General features: G+C 37.4%; 1 protein-coding gene across 3 annotated transcripts in view; it reads left to right on the forward strand.

Moving 5' to 3' along the window:
- LOC141445661 (proton-coupled amino acid transporter-like protein acs) overlaps nucleotides 1-17,697 on the forward strand; it is a 39,450-nt gene extending 21,753 nt beyond the window's left edge. For all 3 annotated transcript variants that reach the window (XM_074111515.1, XM_074111516.1, XM_074111513.1), the window contains exons 5-10: nucleotides 6,163-6,284; nucleotides 8,337-8,421; nucleotides 9,308-9,552; nucleotides 10,421-10,633; nucleotides 11,053-11,222; nucleotides 15,123-17,697. In XM_074111515.1, coding sequence (XP_073967616.1) covers nucleotides 6,163-6,284; nucleotides 8,337-8,421; nucleotides 9,308-9,552; nucleotides 10,421-10,633; nucleotides 11,053-11,222; nucleotides 15,123-15,409 — 1,122 coding nt within the window. In that variant the 3' untranslated portion in view covers nucleotides 15,410-17,697. The remainder of the gene's footprint in view (nucleotides 1-6,162; nucleotides 6,285-8,336; nucleotides 8,422-9,307; nucleotides 9,553-10,420; nucleotides 10,634-11,052; nucleotides 11,223-15,122) is intronic.
- Nucleotides 17,698-17,958: the final 261 nt, after the last annotated feature.

Consider the following 17,958-nt stretch of genomic DNA (forward strand, 5'->3'; position numbering starts at 1 on the left):
AACTGCATTCTACGTAGTTTACTACGAGTACGTACCTAGCATTCGTAATAAGTAGTAAATTTAGGTATAAGTGCTAAAAAGAGACAACAATATAATTAAAAAGACTTTTTAAAAAATATGTCCCACTGCTGGGCACAAGCCTCCTCTCAGAACAAGAGGGCTTGGGCCATAGTTCCCACGCGGGTCCAGTGCGTATTGGGAACTTCACATGCACCATTGAATTGCTTCGCAGGCTTGTACAGGTTTCCTCACGATGTTTTCCTTCACCGCCAAGCTCGTGGTAAATTGCAAATGTAATTCCGCACATGAATTTCGAAAAACTCAGCGGTACGAGCCGGGGTTTGAACCCACGACCCTCTGCTTGAGAGGCGATAGGGCAAACCACTAGGCCACCACGATTTAAGCCGGAGGAGGCCTGTGCCCAGCATTGGGACTTATAAAGGCTGGGATGGATGGATGGATTAAAATACTTGTGCTTTAACAAATCTAGGAAGCAAATTTTAACCCATTGATCCTTGTATCCAAAATGAAAATTAGGCAAATAACTGTAACGACGCAGACCTTAAAACAGACTACGTAAGTTGCTGGTAATTCAGATTAGAGATGTATGAAATAAGATAAAAACAAAATGGTGGATGTCAAAGAAATCTCTACGTGTGCAGGAACTATCATATAAGCGCACCCGCTTAAAACACGGGCGTAGAGATAAATATGATTGAACAGTTGCAATGATAAAACGTTCCGGGATTGACAATTTAATTCTGTTGGCTTTTACTAATCTCAATTATACAGACGTAGATGTAGAATTCGAATAAATATATTATTTTGATGATTCACGGTTCAGAAATGTTGGCGCAAACGTTTTGTTTGCCATTTTTTTAAGGATTTCGGATGTCAATTAAACAATACAGCAAACAACTGATGAAATTTTGGGTGGGTTGGTCGGGAAATAAGCACACTTACCTACTAACTTGGCGCATATTGCTGGTGCATGTGGATTCTAATGCCGTCGGAAGCACCTAAAACATGTTTTTGTTTAGAAGAAAATTTTGTATGTGACTCTGCAAAGTTAAGACTGATCCAATTTATCAAATTGGTAGAACACAGCTGAGCAATTTATTGAAACGCAACTCGCTTGATATGTTCGTAGACCATGTAAACAAGATCTTGCACGAACTATAATCAAACAGCTGTGCATACTGCGCATTTGCATCTGATCGTAAGGAATAGCCATGACAGTAGAGTGGTTTTTTTTTCGAGGGAGGAGGATGATCATAAGTATACTGCTGATGCGGTCTCGGCAGCATGCCCGACTCATCTGAGAATTGTTTGACCTAATAGTCTCTCAGGCAGATGATCGTGGGTTTAAATTAGGGGTCGCACGCACCTCTGATTCTTTTGGAATTCGAATATGAAATCATCTTCATTTGAAATTTATCGATAGATTTTCGGCGATGAGAAAAGTATAGGTTGCACTACCAGAGTTGAGGTCACGTATACAAGAACATGTCATGGTAATGAAGACAGCGAGATTTTGACATGTTATAGTACTGCAGTTTCAATGCAAATTGGAGGAGCTAGTATGTGCTCCTTAAACCGAATAAAAGGAGATTGACTACTTTTTATGGGAGTTAACAAGTGCTGCCCAACACTAGACTGTGTATACTAAAAGCGCTTTAAGATCTATCCCAGGACTCGAAAAAAAAAAGGTTTTGATGTGACTTAAGTCATTTTTTGTTACGTTAAAAGTACTAATAGTGGAGTAATAAATAATCGTCATTAAGTCAATGCGGTAAGTATCGTCGTTTTTTCTTATAGAAAGTAATAATAATACCTAGCCGTTTTCGCTACTACCTTATAATACCTAGCCGTAAATGATAGTAATACTTGCGGTCAACGTGATTCAAAATAGCAATGTTTACCTTATGTTATGTTGCCTTGATTATTATGGTCAATCACCGTGTCAAAATAAGTGGCCTATAAAGTGTTGGCGGAAAATGCATGGATATAGTAATGAAGTTGTATGACTGTATGATGTCATATTTTATGACCAGGAAATTAAGGAAGGTAAAGGAAATTTGAAGATAACAGGAAACGATGGAGGTTATGTAGTGTTGGAAGTTGAGGAAAATGGTGAAAACAATAGAGATACATTCCGTGACCGTGAAAAGAACCTTGGTGTATACGGTACTGCAAGGAATTCGTTTATATTGCTATCCCACGATAAACTATAGAATATTATCCTACGAGTACATATTCTCTAGGCCGGCAACAGACCAGTGACTCTCCCTCAGCGACCATTTCCCATCAGATGAACCACTTGTTCGTTTTCCTCATAATGAAAAAAATCTTTTCAGTCTCAATCTTCACACCAGATGATTGGCTATTGCCAGCTATTTCATCGGCAAAGAACTAATTATTGCTCGTTTGCGAAATGGTGTCATTTTAGGCCGCGACCACACTGCTGCTTAAAAAACGGTGACGCACCGTATGCGCACCGTTTCTATCACATGCTCTCCACAACGCTGCTTAAAATACACAAACGGTGCGGAATCGCAGTGACATGCCGTAAACGTCACGACTTTTGTTCGGTAAAGACCAATGCCCTTAGTGTAAGTTTTCGGTTACAAAATACGTCTCGATCGCGTTCGCGTTAAAATCTTAATTTGTATGGAAACACGAACATCGCAAACGTTCCGCTAGAGGCGCTGTTCGTGTTTGCATACAAATTGAGATTTTAACGCGAACGCGATCGAGACGTATTTTGTAACCGAAAACTTACACTAAGGGCACTGAAGTTTACGACACGTCACTGCGATTCCGTATTTTTTAAGCAGCGGTTTGGTCGCTCCTTTAGACGGGTACTGACAAAGACAAACAGAAAGATATCAAAAGATAAGATTTTCAAATTTTTCGTATTAGCTGTGCTGTACGTAAGAGCTATTTTCACGCCAAATCTCAAGTTTCTAAGACAACTGTAAGTACCCCAGATATCTGTGATGCCGTCTCTGTTTGTTTTGTCCGAATAAACAGAGACGACATCACATAATCAATAATAATCATAGAGACGACCGAATGGTCAGATGCTTAAGTAGAGAAGCTGGCTATAAAGCTTAAGCTCCTTTTCAAACTGTGGATGCCCCTTTAGGGGGTTTCGGTACCTAACTTTAAAATACTCTCACCGTTATTGTGTATGATTATTCAATGTTTGTATTATCAATTTATTAACGTAGGATAATACAAATAACTGTAAGTGGAGGTAGGCAGGGGGTCACCAAATATATATTTTTTTCTTTTTTTTTTCTTTGGGTCGCGTCCTGAAAAAGTTTGAAAAACACTGGTCTAAAGTAAATAAGTTTTAATAAGAATAACAACTAAACACCTAGATAATGGTCAATAGATTTTAGTAAAACAAATTACTCCTTTGCTTCGGTATGACGGCCATTTGGAACCGTTAGAAAAGTATGGCTTGGTGTATTTCGTTAATGGCTTCTCGATGGTGATTAGCTGTGCAAAACTTAGCCTGGAACAAATGATTGAATTGATTTTTTTTAATTAATGTATTCGCGTAGGTATGGCGGGCTGTAAGCCACATCGGAGAAGTATGGCATAACGCTATCGCCTGCTTCTTTTTTTATTGACTATCGGAAAATACAAGCATTTTTGTGAAACAAATCGTTCGACACTCGTTATTTATCTGACACGTTCGATTAACGCCCACGCGATTGGGCCGCCGGTACCAGCGCTATGACCATCATTTTCTTTTTTGACATTCCGTAGTTAGACCCCTGAAGAACCGCCATACTGGTACAAATGACCTCATATTTTGTGTCACTATCTCCGGGTCGTAACAAGCTACGAACGCACGAATGCGCTCAAAAGCGCACACAAATACACACACTCACAAACTTTCGCGTTTATAATATTAGTAGAGAGACTAGATTATTGAGACCACAACAAGAGCGTGTCGGACACGCCCGAAATAATAAGAAATTAAGTAATTACGAAAAATTAAGTAATATATTTCTAAGGATTTCGTATTATGTACGGAATATCCCAAGTTTAGGTATATTTTATACCTTAGGCTGCTATTTACTCTTAAACTACTAATAATTCTCAAGAAAACTTAACCGCTATAGTTTTCCTTGTAAGTTTGATATACTTACTACCTATCCTGATTTTTTTCAAATTTTTCCACCCACCGGTTTAGATTTTAGGGGGGGGGGGGGACGCTCGATTTTAATGTATATTTGCACTTTATAGTTGAATATTTTGCAAACAAATCACTGAATCGATCGTTTTAGCAACCCCCTATTGGTTTTTAAAAACCTATCCAACGATACTCCACACCACAAGGTTGGATGAGAAAAAAAATCACCCCCATTTTACGTCTATCCCATAGACGAAATAGAAATTTTATTGTACCATTTTGTCGGCATAGTTTATATATATATCCGTGCAAAATAACATTGCAGCTTTCTAGCATTGATAGTCCCTGAGCAAAGCCGCGGACGGACAGACAGACACACATGGCGAAACTATAAAGGTTCCGTTTTTGCCATTTTGGCTAAGGAGCCCTAAAAATAACAGGTTCACTAAATAATTAGTTTTATTCGCGGGACTAGAATGAAACCCTCTATAATTTATGACTAGTCGGTGAATTTTCAGTGCGATATTTTTCTTATAGCCCGTCGAGCAATAAATAGGGTTTAAGGGAGCGTTATGAGGACCTCCAAATGAAATAAAGGATTTTTTCTTGTGGAAATCTTGAATTCCCATCTGGCGTTATTAATATGACAATAATTGTGCTGTCTGTCCTAATATCTTCGCTGCGTAAAAGGTGGTTATGGTGGTGGAGGTTATTACGTCTCTGTAATATGGATTACGGCAACTTTGACCATCAGTGGTGTAGCGGTATAGCACGCGGTACGGATTACCGAGGACCTGGGTTCGATTCCCAGTGATGGTCTTATTTTTCTGTTTTTTCTGTGCATCTATGTTTCAGTTTGTATTTTCAATTTCGGTTTTAGGGGATGACCGTAAAAGTAAAAATTTGGAATTGAAATAAAAAATACAAAAAGATTCCAAAAAACCAATCTTAGGTAGCTAAATACCAGGTAAGGTTAATTTTATAACAACGACAATAATATGTAATCTACATTAATATTCACAATAATAAAGTATTTCAACAACATATCTACTTAAAGCATTTATTTTTTTCCAACTATTTACATTCCAGCGACACGAGACACATTGCTTGTTGGCATTTTAATTCAAAATAAAGGAAAATACAACTAACTGCGCTTGACAAAAAAAAATGCAATTCCATGTTTGCTCTAACTTTTAAAACGCTGCGAATTTTCAACGCTCAAGTGGTTTTTGGGGTTCCGTACCTTAAAAAGAAAAAGCGGAACCCTTATAGAATCATCTTATTGTACGTTTATCAAGACGTTTTTCTCAGGAAATCGAAAAGGAAACAGCTGAAATTAATATCGAATATTTCAATCTACTTGCCCTTGTAAAAGTGAAAAAAAAACAACTTCTTAGTCAACACAAACAAAGGATACAGCTGTTATTCAAGTAGATATTTCCATAGAAATTTTGGGGAAGCAAAACCTACAAGGTATCCTTTCAATTGTCCTAGAAACTTGAAATTTGATATGAAGGTAGCTCTACTGAAAAAAACTGAAATCTTATTTTTTACATCTGCGTGTCTCTGTCAGTAATTATGTAAAATGGCCCCACTTTGCCTTTTTTTTGGTTAGGAGAGGAGCTCTGCTGTTCATTATCACCATCATCATCATCATCAGCCTATAGCAGTCCACTGCTGGACATAGGCCTCCCCCAAAGAGCGCCATTGCGCCTGTCCTCGACTAGACGCATCCAGCTTCTACTAGCAGCCTTTTGCAAATCGTCACTCCACCTGGCTGGAGGGCGTCCTACACTACTTTCATACATACCTACAAATTTTTACGTTACCATTGGTGCGTGAGCCCAACTCACACTCAGCCCGACTTGGCGTAATTAGGCTTTTCAACCGAATTGACAACTTTTTAGTTGCCAATCTTTTCAGGTGTCAAACTTTCAGTTGTCTAACTTTTCAGTTGTCGATTCGGTTACAATGTCAACTACTGTAACAATGGAACACCGTACTTGTTACAGGTTAAAACGTCTCAGGAAGTATGCGTGGACGCGAAAGTACCATCCATGAGCTTCGCCGAGACCTGCGGCGCTGCCTTCACTCACGGACCGAAGCGGTTACGACCGTGGGGTAACTTTATGAAGTAAGTAGAACACAATTTACATAAACTTCAACTATTTTTCACGAGTTAATTAAAGACGTAGGCAGACAAAAAAAAAATACTTTCTTATCTTTCGAATATTTATTTAAAAATATATATTTATAACAATATACAACCATTGGCACAATTCAATAAAATAAAATAAAAATATAAAATGTCAAAATGAAAACAAAATACAATGAAATGAAACAAAAAAAAACTTTATTATTTTGATTTAAATGGGCAGGATCCGACTAAGACATGATTAATAAAAATAAATAAAATAATAAGTCAAAAATATTTGATTCCTTGTCCGAAATATTTTTTTAAAATTCGAATTGATAATAAATGGGATTCAGGTCGTGAAGAAATCTATTTAGAGAACTAACAAAAGTCCACTATTGTAGCTTTGCTAAAATCAAAGCAGTACGGCAGGCATTTGAAACTTTAGTTCTTACCACAGATATAGATTACACTAGATAACGCAAACACCTCAATCTGTTCCTAATGTTCCTACGCTAGGAGGAGCTTACGAAGCGGCGCACGCCTGATTGTGCAGGTACAACAGTCGCCATCAGATATTTCGGAGCGGCCAAGGTGATCAAAAATATCGGTACACGCACTCTATCATTAAGGTATTAGAGTACATGTTTTGATATTTTTGATCACCTTGGTCGCTCCGAAACATGTGATGGCAACTCGACAGGCAAAGTACGCCACAAGCGACGCGTGCAGTTAGCGCTGCTATTATGTGTTTTAATAGGCGTCCACCCGCGCCGTGCAAACCGCGACACAGCATAGTACTACAGTAGAGATAGAGCCTTTGGCACGCAAATAGAGCGGTGATCGTTAATGAGCAAAGTACAAAACAAGTTATCGTGCCATCGTGGGGACTTAGCGATTTACGACGGTAGAATTCAGTAGGTATACAGTGTGGAAAAATAAGTCTTGCCCTGGAGGGAAACTACCCTAAATCCTTAAGTGGGCTCATTTTACTTAAAGGAGACATTCCTTTATTTTTAAAAAGAAACAAAACTGCATTCAAAGATTTTCTAAAACTCGCTGCCTCGCCCGGGACTCGAACCAAGTAAAATTAAAAAAAAAACACTCGCTATTTTATTATACAAATCTATAGGATTATTTGCGGGATCGAAATATTTTTATAAAAATAGTCGAAAACTACAGTCGTTGAGTCACATTGGCTACCTAAATTTTTCTCGAGAACATGCAAAATTCCCTCAGCCTTACGAGCCGAGAAATGTCTGTATATATTTCACGCCGCACAGCACAACACAATCGACTCATTCCTGTGTCAATCGAAAACGATATTTGAAATCGCATTTGGATTGCTTTATGCGAGCAAGCTGCTGCATTGAAAATAGAATCGCTCGTCTCTTCGATATCATGTGCCCTGCCTTTATTAAATTTCTCAACAGACAATATTAAATTTTCGCACCTTTTTAATTAAACTGAAATAATTCGAAATTATCTCATTTTAAAATTCAACCAGATGGTGTTTTATTTCAAATTTATTTTTTTAGTGTTTTATTTGAAGTTGCAGATACGTTTTAGTGCGAGTTTTTGACCCCTTGTTCCCCGTACATGACCAAATTACATAAAAAACTAAAGGCCAAATTATTTCTTAACTGGGTGCTGTGCCGGTCGCTGCCGCTTCGCTCGCTCGGCTTGCGTATTGTGGTCGTAATACTAACACTGTTCCTCACTTCGCTCATCATCGTAAATAACAAAGTTGCCAATAACTTTACCGAAATCTCTTTGTAGTAAGAAATATTTTGCCCTCTCCAGTGCTTGTTATTTAATATGTTTATGTTTATGTAGCTACGGGGAACAAGGTTTTCTGGCACATCTAGTCGAGTTGTTGTACTTCTGAGATTTTTTTTTATCAAAAATATGTGAACATGACTCTATTGTTAACGGTATAGAAGTGTATTCAGTTATTTTTGAACGCGACTATACACCGGACAATACAAGTCGAACTCGCATACTTCAAGCTCGTTAACGATGTTAGTTTTATTTCCAATTTATTTTTTCCAGACAATTGGTTGACTACTCGGTGTCCTTAACATACATCAGTGTGCTGTGTGTATACGTCGTCTTCATTGGTTCTTCTTTTAAAGAGGTAATATTTAATGTTTTCTTAATAGTATACCTACACGTTTTAATCAAGCGAACTATATTCAGGATTGTTTCTCTCAACGTGTTCACTTTTTTCAACCAGTATTGATTGAAATTCATCTTCCTGGACCTTGGCTGTTATTGTACTAATAATTTATAGATAGGTCGATCTCCTTAAAATAAAACCTAGGCTTCTTTCACTATGTTGCCCCATGCATGTTAAACCCCAAAATCTTAATAGCTAAGTATAAATTTCACATGGGTGTTTCAATGCAAGTAAAATGAAGATCACGACATAATTTCTTCGGAGTTTACGTTAAAACTTAATTCGACTGCTATATCTATTAAAACGTCACTACTTTGAAAAAAATCTCGCAGCTCAAATCACACATGTCCACAAAATTTACCCTAGTCTCTAATTCCGTGGAGTATGGGACGTGTGCTAGTGTGGGATGCAACTTGTGTTGACACACTGGCCCCGTCTCATCTCCACCGAACATCAATAAGGGCAGCAGCAGCAGCAGAAATGGCAGAAACTGCCAAAGCAGGAAAATACAGTGGTCTCGGTGCCGAATATGATTTTGTACCTTTCGGCGTCGAGACCCTTGGTCCGTGGGGCCCTGGCGCTCTGAGTCTCTTCAAAGATATATCAAAGAGACTCAGAGATACCACAGGAGACCGAAGAGCTGGCAGTTTCCTCGCTCAACGCATCAGTCTTGCGATCCAGCGGGGAAATGCTGCCAGCATCTTTGGTACCATGCGGCAGGGTTCATTTTTAGATTTATTATAGTTTTAGCTTATTTAATTTTATTACAACCTAATATACCTTTTATTGTGAATATTTAAAAAAGTAGCAGGTATAACTAACTATAAATTCTACTTTTTTTCAGGTTTTCGATGTAATACTACCAGACTTGAATCTGTCAATCCAAACTTACTGCGTTCTGACTTTAGTCCCTCTAGTACTATTAGTCCAGATCAGAAACCTGAAGTATTTGGTACCTTTCTCAGCTTTTGCCAATGCCTTGATAGTGGTAGTCTTTGGTATCACCATGTACTACATGTTCAGTGACTTGCCGCCCCTGAGTGAGAGAGAGATGGTCGCTCCTGTGACGCAGTGGCCTCTATTCTTTAGGTAAGGTGCAAAATAATTATATTAATACTATAAACAGGAAAGTTATTGGTGTGTTAGGTACTGTTTCAATCAAAATGACTGGCTGGACGAAATTTGGTATGAAGATAGCTTCATTTATTTCAATATTCCCACGGAATGGATCCAAAATTTCAAAACCTTAAACGCTAAGTCTGGTGCCTAATTTGTACTTATTACTAAAGCTACTTTGTAATTTTATTCACATTATTTTATTTACATTAGTATGTTAACTGAAGTGTAGGTACGTTCGTCAAGCCATGCAAGTATTTTTTACAAGCTTTTATTTAGTTTCACCTGTCCCGTTGTCTGTCTTGTCTGTAATCAAATCTTGTAAGTCCTTCCAGTAGTCGGATTGATTTGAAATTTTGCATACTTATGTAAATTGCGTGACAGTATAATAATCTGGTAGTAACATCCAGGTAGTCCTGCCAGAATCGTCTCTGCAGGACGGAACTCTTCAATGTTTTTTACCAAAAACTTTTTAGCAGTATCTTCGTGATGAAACCTTGGGTATGATATTAAGTTCTTTTGACGTTGACAAAATGTTTCAATACCTATCTCTTCTAAGTCGTGTAACTCTTCATAGAGTGGTCGTGGTCGATGATTCCGAATTGCTTGTTGTCCATGACGATTTACATGAAAAGACAATGTGTCGGTTTTCCCTTACCTCCCATCTTAGGCCTCTAGGTTGGCAACGCGTCTGCAATACCTGGTGATCTCTTACCATCAGGAGACCCACTTGCTCGTTTGCCATGTGTGTTTATACCTGCCACGTGACACGGGAAAGTCACTATGGTTACCTATGCGGCATTGCAATATCATCGACGTAACGTTTTTTTTTTTCTTTCAGTACAGTAATATTCGCTATGGAAGGCATAGGTATCGTCATGCCAGTTGAAAACGAGATGGCTAAGCCCCAGAAATTCTTATCCTGTATAGGAGTCCTGAACACAGCCATGTTCATTGTAATATCACTTTACGCCGTGTTCGGATTTTTCGGCTACTTGCAATACGGAGACGATGTAAAAGGCAGTATTACGTTGAATCTACCACAAGGTGACATGTAAGTTTTGAGAGAGATAATATTTTAATAATTGGTTAGTTTATAATTTGACTGAACGCCTCTGTGAAGGTTTTCATCTGGATTATTGATTAAATATCTACTCACACCGGCGACGCCTTTATTAGTGTAGTGTATTATTTATGCAATCATGTAATCGTCGTAGATGTGTGTCTGCCTACATACGTGAGTGCAATTTTGTAGGAAAAAAATGTTCGACAGTTATTATGGACATTTTTATCAATACAGTTTGTTCTTTTTTCTCAAAATGGCGACGCCATTGGGCTCAAAGGCGTTAAAATTATTATTTCAACCATTTCTAAAAACTCGTGAGATTTTTTGCATACAGTGTCACTTTTAGAAAAATAAATTGTTTTAAAGTCTGACACAGAATGTTTCCTTAAAAAAAACCTTTTTTTTAGAATCGCGCAAATAGCAAAATTAGTGATGGCTGTAGTAATATATTTCTCGTACGCCCTGCAATGCTACGTGCCGATGGAGGTCATTACACGACTGCTCAAGAAACGGCAGTCCGACAAGTTTGAGAACATCATCCAAGTCAGCATAAGGACCTTATTAGTGATAGTATCTGGTAAGTCGATAAATAATATTAAACTCATTTCTTCATTTATAAAACTGGTGAGAACTTAAAATTAATTCAAATCGTTAAACGGCTTAAGTACCGTGAGACAGAGATAATGATAATATTCTAATTCTTTATTGTACATAAAACATATGAAAATTACAATTAACAAGAGAAAGAGATGTTCATAGGCAAACTTATCCCTTAAAGGGATCTCTTCTTAACCTTTGAACGATACAATTATTAAAATAGACACAAGGATCATTCGCGTTTTTTTAGGGTTCCGTAGCCAAATAGCAAAAAACGGAACCCATATGGATTCCTTACGTCTGTCTGTCTGGCTGTCCGTCCGTATGTCACAGCCACTTTTTTTCCGAAACTATAAGAACTATACTGTTGAAACTTTGTAAGTAGATGTATTCGGTTCACCGCATTAAGATTTTCACATAAAAATAGAAAAAAAAACAATACTTTTTGGGGGCTCCCATACTTATAACTGAAACTCGATTTTTTGTTTCATCAAACCCATACGTGTGGGGTATTTATGGATAGGTCTTCAAAAATGATATTAAGGTTTCTACTATCATTTTTTTCTAAACTGAATAGTTTGCGCGAGAGACACTTCCAAAATGGTAAAATGTGTGCATCCCCCCCCCTGTAACTTCTAAAATAAGAGAATGATAAAACAAAAAAAATATAGCATGCAAACATCCACCGAAAATTGGTTTGAACGAGATCTAGTAAGTAGTTTTTTTTAATACGTCATAAATCGTAAACCGCAATTTACCTTCCATTCAATCAACTCATATAATAATATAAAAAAATGTTTGCGGAACCTTCGGTGCGCGAGTCTGACTCGCACTTGCCCGGTTTTAGTTGAAGTGCGTCCGACATGTTTCAAACCAATCCACCACGAACCAACAATTACACGGTAGATTACGTAAGTGACCCGTACGTATATTTTAATAACTGTATCGTTAACTTTACGGTGAAGGAAAACATCGTGAGGAAACCTGCACAAACCTGCGAAGCAATTCAATGGTGTGTGTGAAGTTCCCAATCCGCACTGGGCCCGCGTGGGAACTCCGGCCCAAGCCCTCTCATTCCGAGAGGAGGCCTGTGCCCAGCAGTGGGACGTATATAGGCTGGGATGATGATGATCGTTAACTTTGGGTTAACGCCATCAGCATACACATCATAGGACAGGCGCCATCATACATTTCGGAGCGGCCAAGGTAGTCAAAAATATCGGAGTTCATAGTCCAATATTTTTGATCACCATCATCATCATCATCAGCCGTAAGACTTCCACTGCTGAACAAAGGCCTCCCCCTTAGACCGTCACAATGAACGACAACTCGCCACTTGCATCCACCGGTTTCCCGCAGCTCTCACGATGTCGTCAGTCCACCTGGTAGGAGGCCTGAACTTTTCTCCCCAACGGTTATCTGTTCTTCAAGCGATATGGCCCGCCCATTGCCACTTCAACTTGCATATTTTTCCAGCTATGTCAGTAACTTTAGTTCTTCGACGAATTTCGCGCAAAGAAACTCCAAGCATATCTCCAAGCTCGTTGCGTGACTCTGAGCCTCTCTAAGAGGCCAACAGGTCACCGGTCACAGGTCAGGGAAGGTTGATCACCTTAGCTGCTCCGAAATATCTAATAGCGACTGGACGTCCACCAAAGAGATAGACCGATGACCTGGTTAAAGTCATAGGTTCACCGGTGGATGCAGGCCGCTCCCAACCGAAGCAACTGGAGGTCTATGCGGGAGGCCTATGTCTAACAGTGGATATCATATGGCTGATATAATCATCATCATCCCAGCATCATATACGTCCCACTGCTGGGCACAGGCCTCCTCTCAGAACAAGAGGGCTTGGGCCATAGTTCCCACGCGGGCCCAGTGCGGATTGGGAACTTCACACGCACCATTGAATTACTTCGCAGGTTTGTGCAGGTTTCCTCACGATGTTTTCCTTCACCGCAAAGCTCGTGGTAAATTTCAAATGTAATTCCGCACATGAATTTCGAAAAACTCAGAGGTGCGAGCCGGGGTTTGAACCCACGACCCTCTGCTTGAGAGGCGATAGGTCAAATCACTAGGCCACCACGGCTTCTATAATGCTACAATACAATACAATACAATACAATGACTCTTTATTGTACACCAGAAATAGTAAGCGATACAGAAAACAGGTACACAGAGAGAAAATTACAAAGTAAGCAATAGGCGGCCTTATTGCTTAAGAGCGATGTCTCCCAGGCACCTTTTTACAGAAAGAAGGAAGGGCTAGTTTACAGCAGTTGGTGCATCAAAAGTAGACGAAGATACAATATCTAATCAGGGACCTAAATAGGTACGCGCTTATAACAGGGTTGAAATAAAATTTCAAGATTTTGGTTGTTTACTTAATTTCAAAAACTTGTTTCCTCGTTTATAAACGGATATAAAAGTAAATTTTCAATATCGAAAGACAACAACAGTATCTAACGACGCTACCCACGCAGGTTTTGTCCAAGTAAATTCTGAAGACTAAAAGTGTTTTCTTAAAAATGAATATAAATATGTTTAGTTAATAGAAATAAATGAAATACAAACAGGCTGCCGAAAGAATAATAGTTTGTGATTGAAAATACAAACTGAAATATAGATGCACAGAAAAAACAGAAAAATAAGACCATCACTGGGAATCGAACCCAGGTCCTCGGTAATCCGTACCGCGTGCTATACCGCTACACCACTGATGGTCAACGGTACCGACACGAATTTCCCCTTATGCACCTCATATCTCAGCTTGTTTGTTTCTTACTTAGTCACTTAAGCAGTGACGCTAGAGACATCTATGCCGTAGCCCTCATCGAGAAACTTTTTTCGGCACTCCATTGGAACTAACCGCTCTCCCGGACAAGAGATATCGTTACTAAGCAATCAAATTAAGATTAAGAAAAAAACCAATCTTAATAGTTTGTGATGTTTGTTTATAAACAATTTGGAAAATTGGATACTGTTCTTTCTTAATTATAAGGTACGCATTAAAAGGCCATAGTCGGGTTTCCATGGTAATTCGGCCCTTACATAAAATGGGCTTGGTTTTTTTTTGTGAGTACCTCTTATAATGAAGAATTATTATGCTCAATATGAACATCCTACTTTAGATTTATTGTAATTTTTTTTTCGGGATGTATTCAAGCGATTGTTTCAAATTTTGATATGATGTGTTTTATATAGATGCATCGCTATTTAAAAAACGAATACTAGTTATCATTTATAAAAAGAGAAAAGAAGACCAATTAAAAAGACACATTTTTTATGTGGTTGTGAAGTAGTGACACCTCTTATTTTTTTTTCTCAGAATAGATCATAATATATTGGCCTACTACTTGCCTTAATATTAAAATTATTATTATTATAAAGGCGGTCCTTCCTAAAGATTTGTAATTTTTAACATGAAACTACATTGTTCGTGAGCTAAACTCGATTTAAGACGTGAGTTATCCGGGTCAATTTATTATTTAATATGCGGTACTTCCTATCAAAAATCAGCAATATGTGTGGCCAAGTTTTGTATTCAATCGGTGTTTTTCAGTGTCGTATATAAACTATTGTTGTTGTAAGTTATCATTAGCATTTTAATCATAAATACAACAAACTGTTTAGAAAAAATAATCAAAATAGAGGAGTTTTTACACAAAAGATATCTAATAATTTTTTTCGGCAAATATCATTTAAAAAAACTTAACAAAGTAAACTTATGCCAATTGATGATTTGACAACACCATGTCCTTAACAAAGTTCAACTCTCTACGTCAACCATTGCTTGGCAAGAGTGATGGACTAAACAAAAACAATCATTAGTTAATTTAAGAGGACAGGTACCTATAATAAACAACTTTTTATTTTACAGTTGGCATTGCTACAGCCTTCCCCAACTTGGAGCTGGTAATTGGCTTTGTTGGCGCCATATTCTTCTCCACCCTTGGGCTTCTTATCCCCGCTATAGTCGAAACAGCATACCGCTGGGATCGGGATACTGGAAAATTCAATTATATCATCTACAAAAACATTTTTATTGCACTTATATCCTTATTCGCCATGTTTTCTGGGGCATATGTGTCAGTTGTTGGTATAATAGACGAATTCTTTGTGGGGAATCATAACGTTGACAATTCTACTTTATTGGATGTCGAGTAGAAATATTCCAGTGCTGATTTGAAGGCGTTGTCTACGCTCAAGATATATTGATATAGCATTGACCTATTTCTAGCTATAAATAAAGTAGGATGAAGCAAAATGTTCCTTTTAGTTAGAACTAAATAAAAGTTATACTTGAATAAAGACCACTAGCAGATACTTCAAAATCAAAATTATGTAATATAACTTAAAACGGGGTTACTTTAAAAGGCAGGGGCTACTTTAGAAGACAGTTTTTACACCATGTCCTTATTTTTTTTAGACCATGTGTGGCAGTGAAATACCTACCTTTATAAATTACCTAACTTTTTACCTCATTTGCTCAATAGAGCTATGATGATGAACTATATGTATATTGATTAATTAATTTGACTTTGTTAGTGATTATTGATTAAATTTATAATATTTTTAAATTTAATTCCTGTAAATCGATTAAAAATAGTGCCATGTAAATACTAACTCTAGCATGTAAGTATACTGTCATTCTAACAAATTATGGGTATTTATGCCTGAAATAAATGACTTGAATTGAATTGAATATGAATATGAATATTTGCATTTTTATAACCATTTTAAATCTATCAAAGTAGCCCCAAAATTTTCTAAAGTAACCCCGATTTACTTTTAAGGAACTGATTTACTAATACAAGTCGCTGCACTCTTGACAGAGTGGATGTGGTCGTCAGTTGAGGGTTAAGTAAAACTGCATGACAACTTTCTTGAAGAAAGTGTGGTGGTTTCTTCTTTCTTTCTACACTGACTGCGCTGGAGTGCGGAGTTCGTAGTTGGTAATATTATAAAGAGCTCTAGAAAGAAAAAATACAAATATATTTTGGCTCCATAAGTACCACCACCTTACAGTAATGAGATTAAATCTAGCACTAAAACTAAGTTACATGGTGACACGACAGGATACTAAAAAGGGCCACCACTCATCACGTTGCCACACATTATGTGCAGTAACGCTAGTTTTCTGTGGAGCCCAAACGTTAAATATGACTGTATGCATGAGCCAGTTCCTTTACCCCAGTCAAGACGAAGAAAAACAAAAAATGTAAAACAATAGACAAGGAAGAAGTGACGTGGCTGTGTAAATGAAAAAAAAATTAAACTAAAAATGAACTAAAAGAATTTCCTTCATTCAATTTCAAAAATTTCTTCATTTTCTTCATTTCTTTTTAATTGCTTTATGCGATGCGTTGCCTCCGACAAAAGGAACTGGCTGGCAAAGACTCTACCCACTCTCACATCAGGACCCTTATTCGGTATCCGTTCGTTTCGCAATTACTAACTTTTGCCAACCTCTGATTCATTTCGCAATTTTTCATTTCGCAAACTAAAGCTGTAAATATTTCAGGATTTATTTCAGGACCATCTTGTAGAACCCTTTAGGTTAGGTTAGAGGTTAGTTTTATAAAAATCCAGAAAGATTTACAGTTTCAGAAATATTAAACAGTTGCGAAATGAAAAGTTGCAAAATGAATCCGGTTGCCAAACGTTGGTTGCGAAACATTAGTTAACACCTTTAGTCACCTATTACGGCGCCCGCGGAAAGAGTGGGTGTGATAGAGTAGGTACATATATCTATCTATCTATCCAATACCTTTAAACGAGCAATTCTTGTATATATATTTCGGGGATCTCGAGATATAGAGATCCAACGATTTCGATGAAATTTGATACGTCGAGGTTTTCGGGGATGAAAAATCGATCTAGGTTGGTCTTATCTCTGGAAAACGCTGGTTAACGAGTTTCAGACTGAGCTGAGCTAGGTCGCCCAGGTACTTAATATTATTTAGGTTGTTAAGTCTTTACTTATTTGTTAAGTTCTGTAGCTACATTTTGGACAGACAAATTTAGTATTATAAGATTAAATTGTTAATTTAAAATACAAACTACTGATTGTAAATAATTTTAATAATTTGCTCTAGCATGTAAGTTCAACTAAGTTCTGCTCAGCTTAGAAAGTATTTTCTCTTGTATTCTCGAGTTTTTTTTACAACTAATTCCATAATTAAGATTTCTAATAAAAAAAATCCGAAGTGTTTCACGATTTTACGGTTTTCCGCTTACTTGTACCATCAGCCATATGTGGTCTACTACCCTAAAGCTGATAATCGTTTGCAAGTCATAAAACAATAATGCCAATAGACGTGTCTGTCAACTTGAAAGCTCGACTTTAGCGACATAATCATTTGATAGGAACTTGTTTAAAAATTGGTAGACCACTTATTTGGCTGATGTACCCACATTGTTTGAAAATTAAATAAACAGATTAAATAAATTGATTTGAAAGAGGTTATTTATTTCAATAATCCCACTTTAGTACGCGTAAATTCAAATCATTTATTCAGTATATAGGCCGCAATGGGCACTTTTACACGTCATTTTTTAAACTACCAGCGCTTTCGGAAAGACCATCATTGCCAAGAAGAATGCGCCGCAAGAAACTTGGCAGAAAGTCATTTTTTTTTTCTAAGTAAAAATCATCAAATTAGATAAAATTAATCTTTCTAAAATCAATTGTCAATTTATTTTATGTTTATTCT

This window comes from Choristoneura fumiferana, chromosome 2 (genome assembly GCF_025370935.1).
Source record: "Choristoneura fumiferana chromosome 2, NRCan_CFum_1, whole genome shotgun sequence".
Lineage (NCBI taxonomy): Eukaryota > Metazoa > Arthropoda > Insecta > Lepidoptera > Tortricidae > Choristoneura > Choristoneura fumiferana.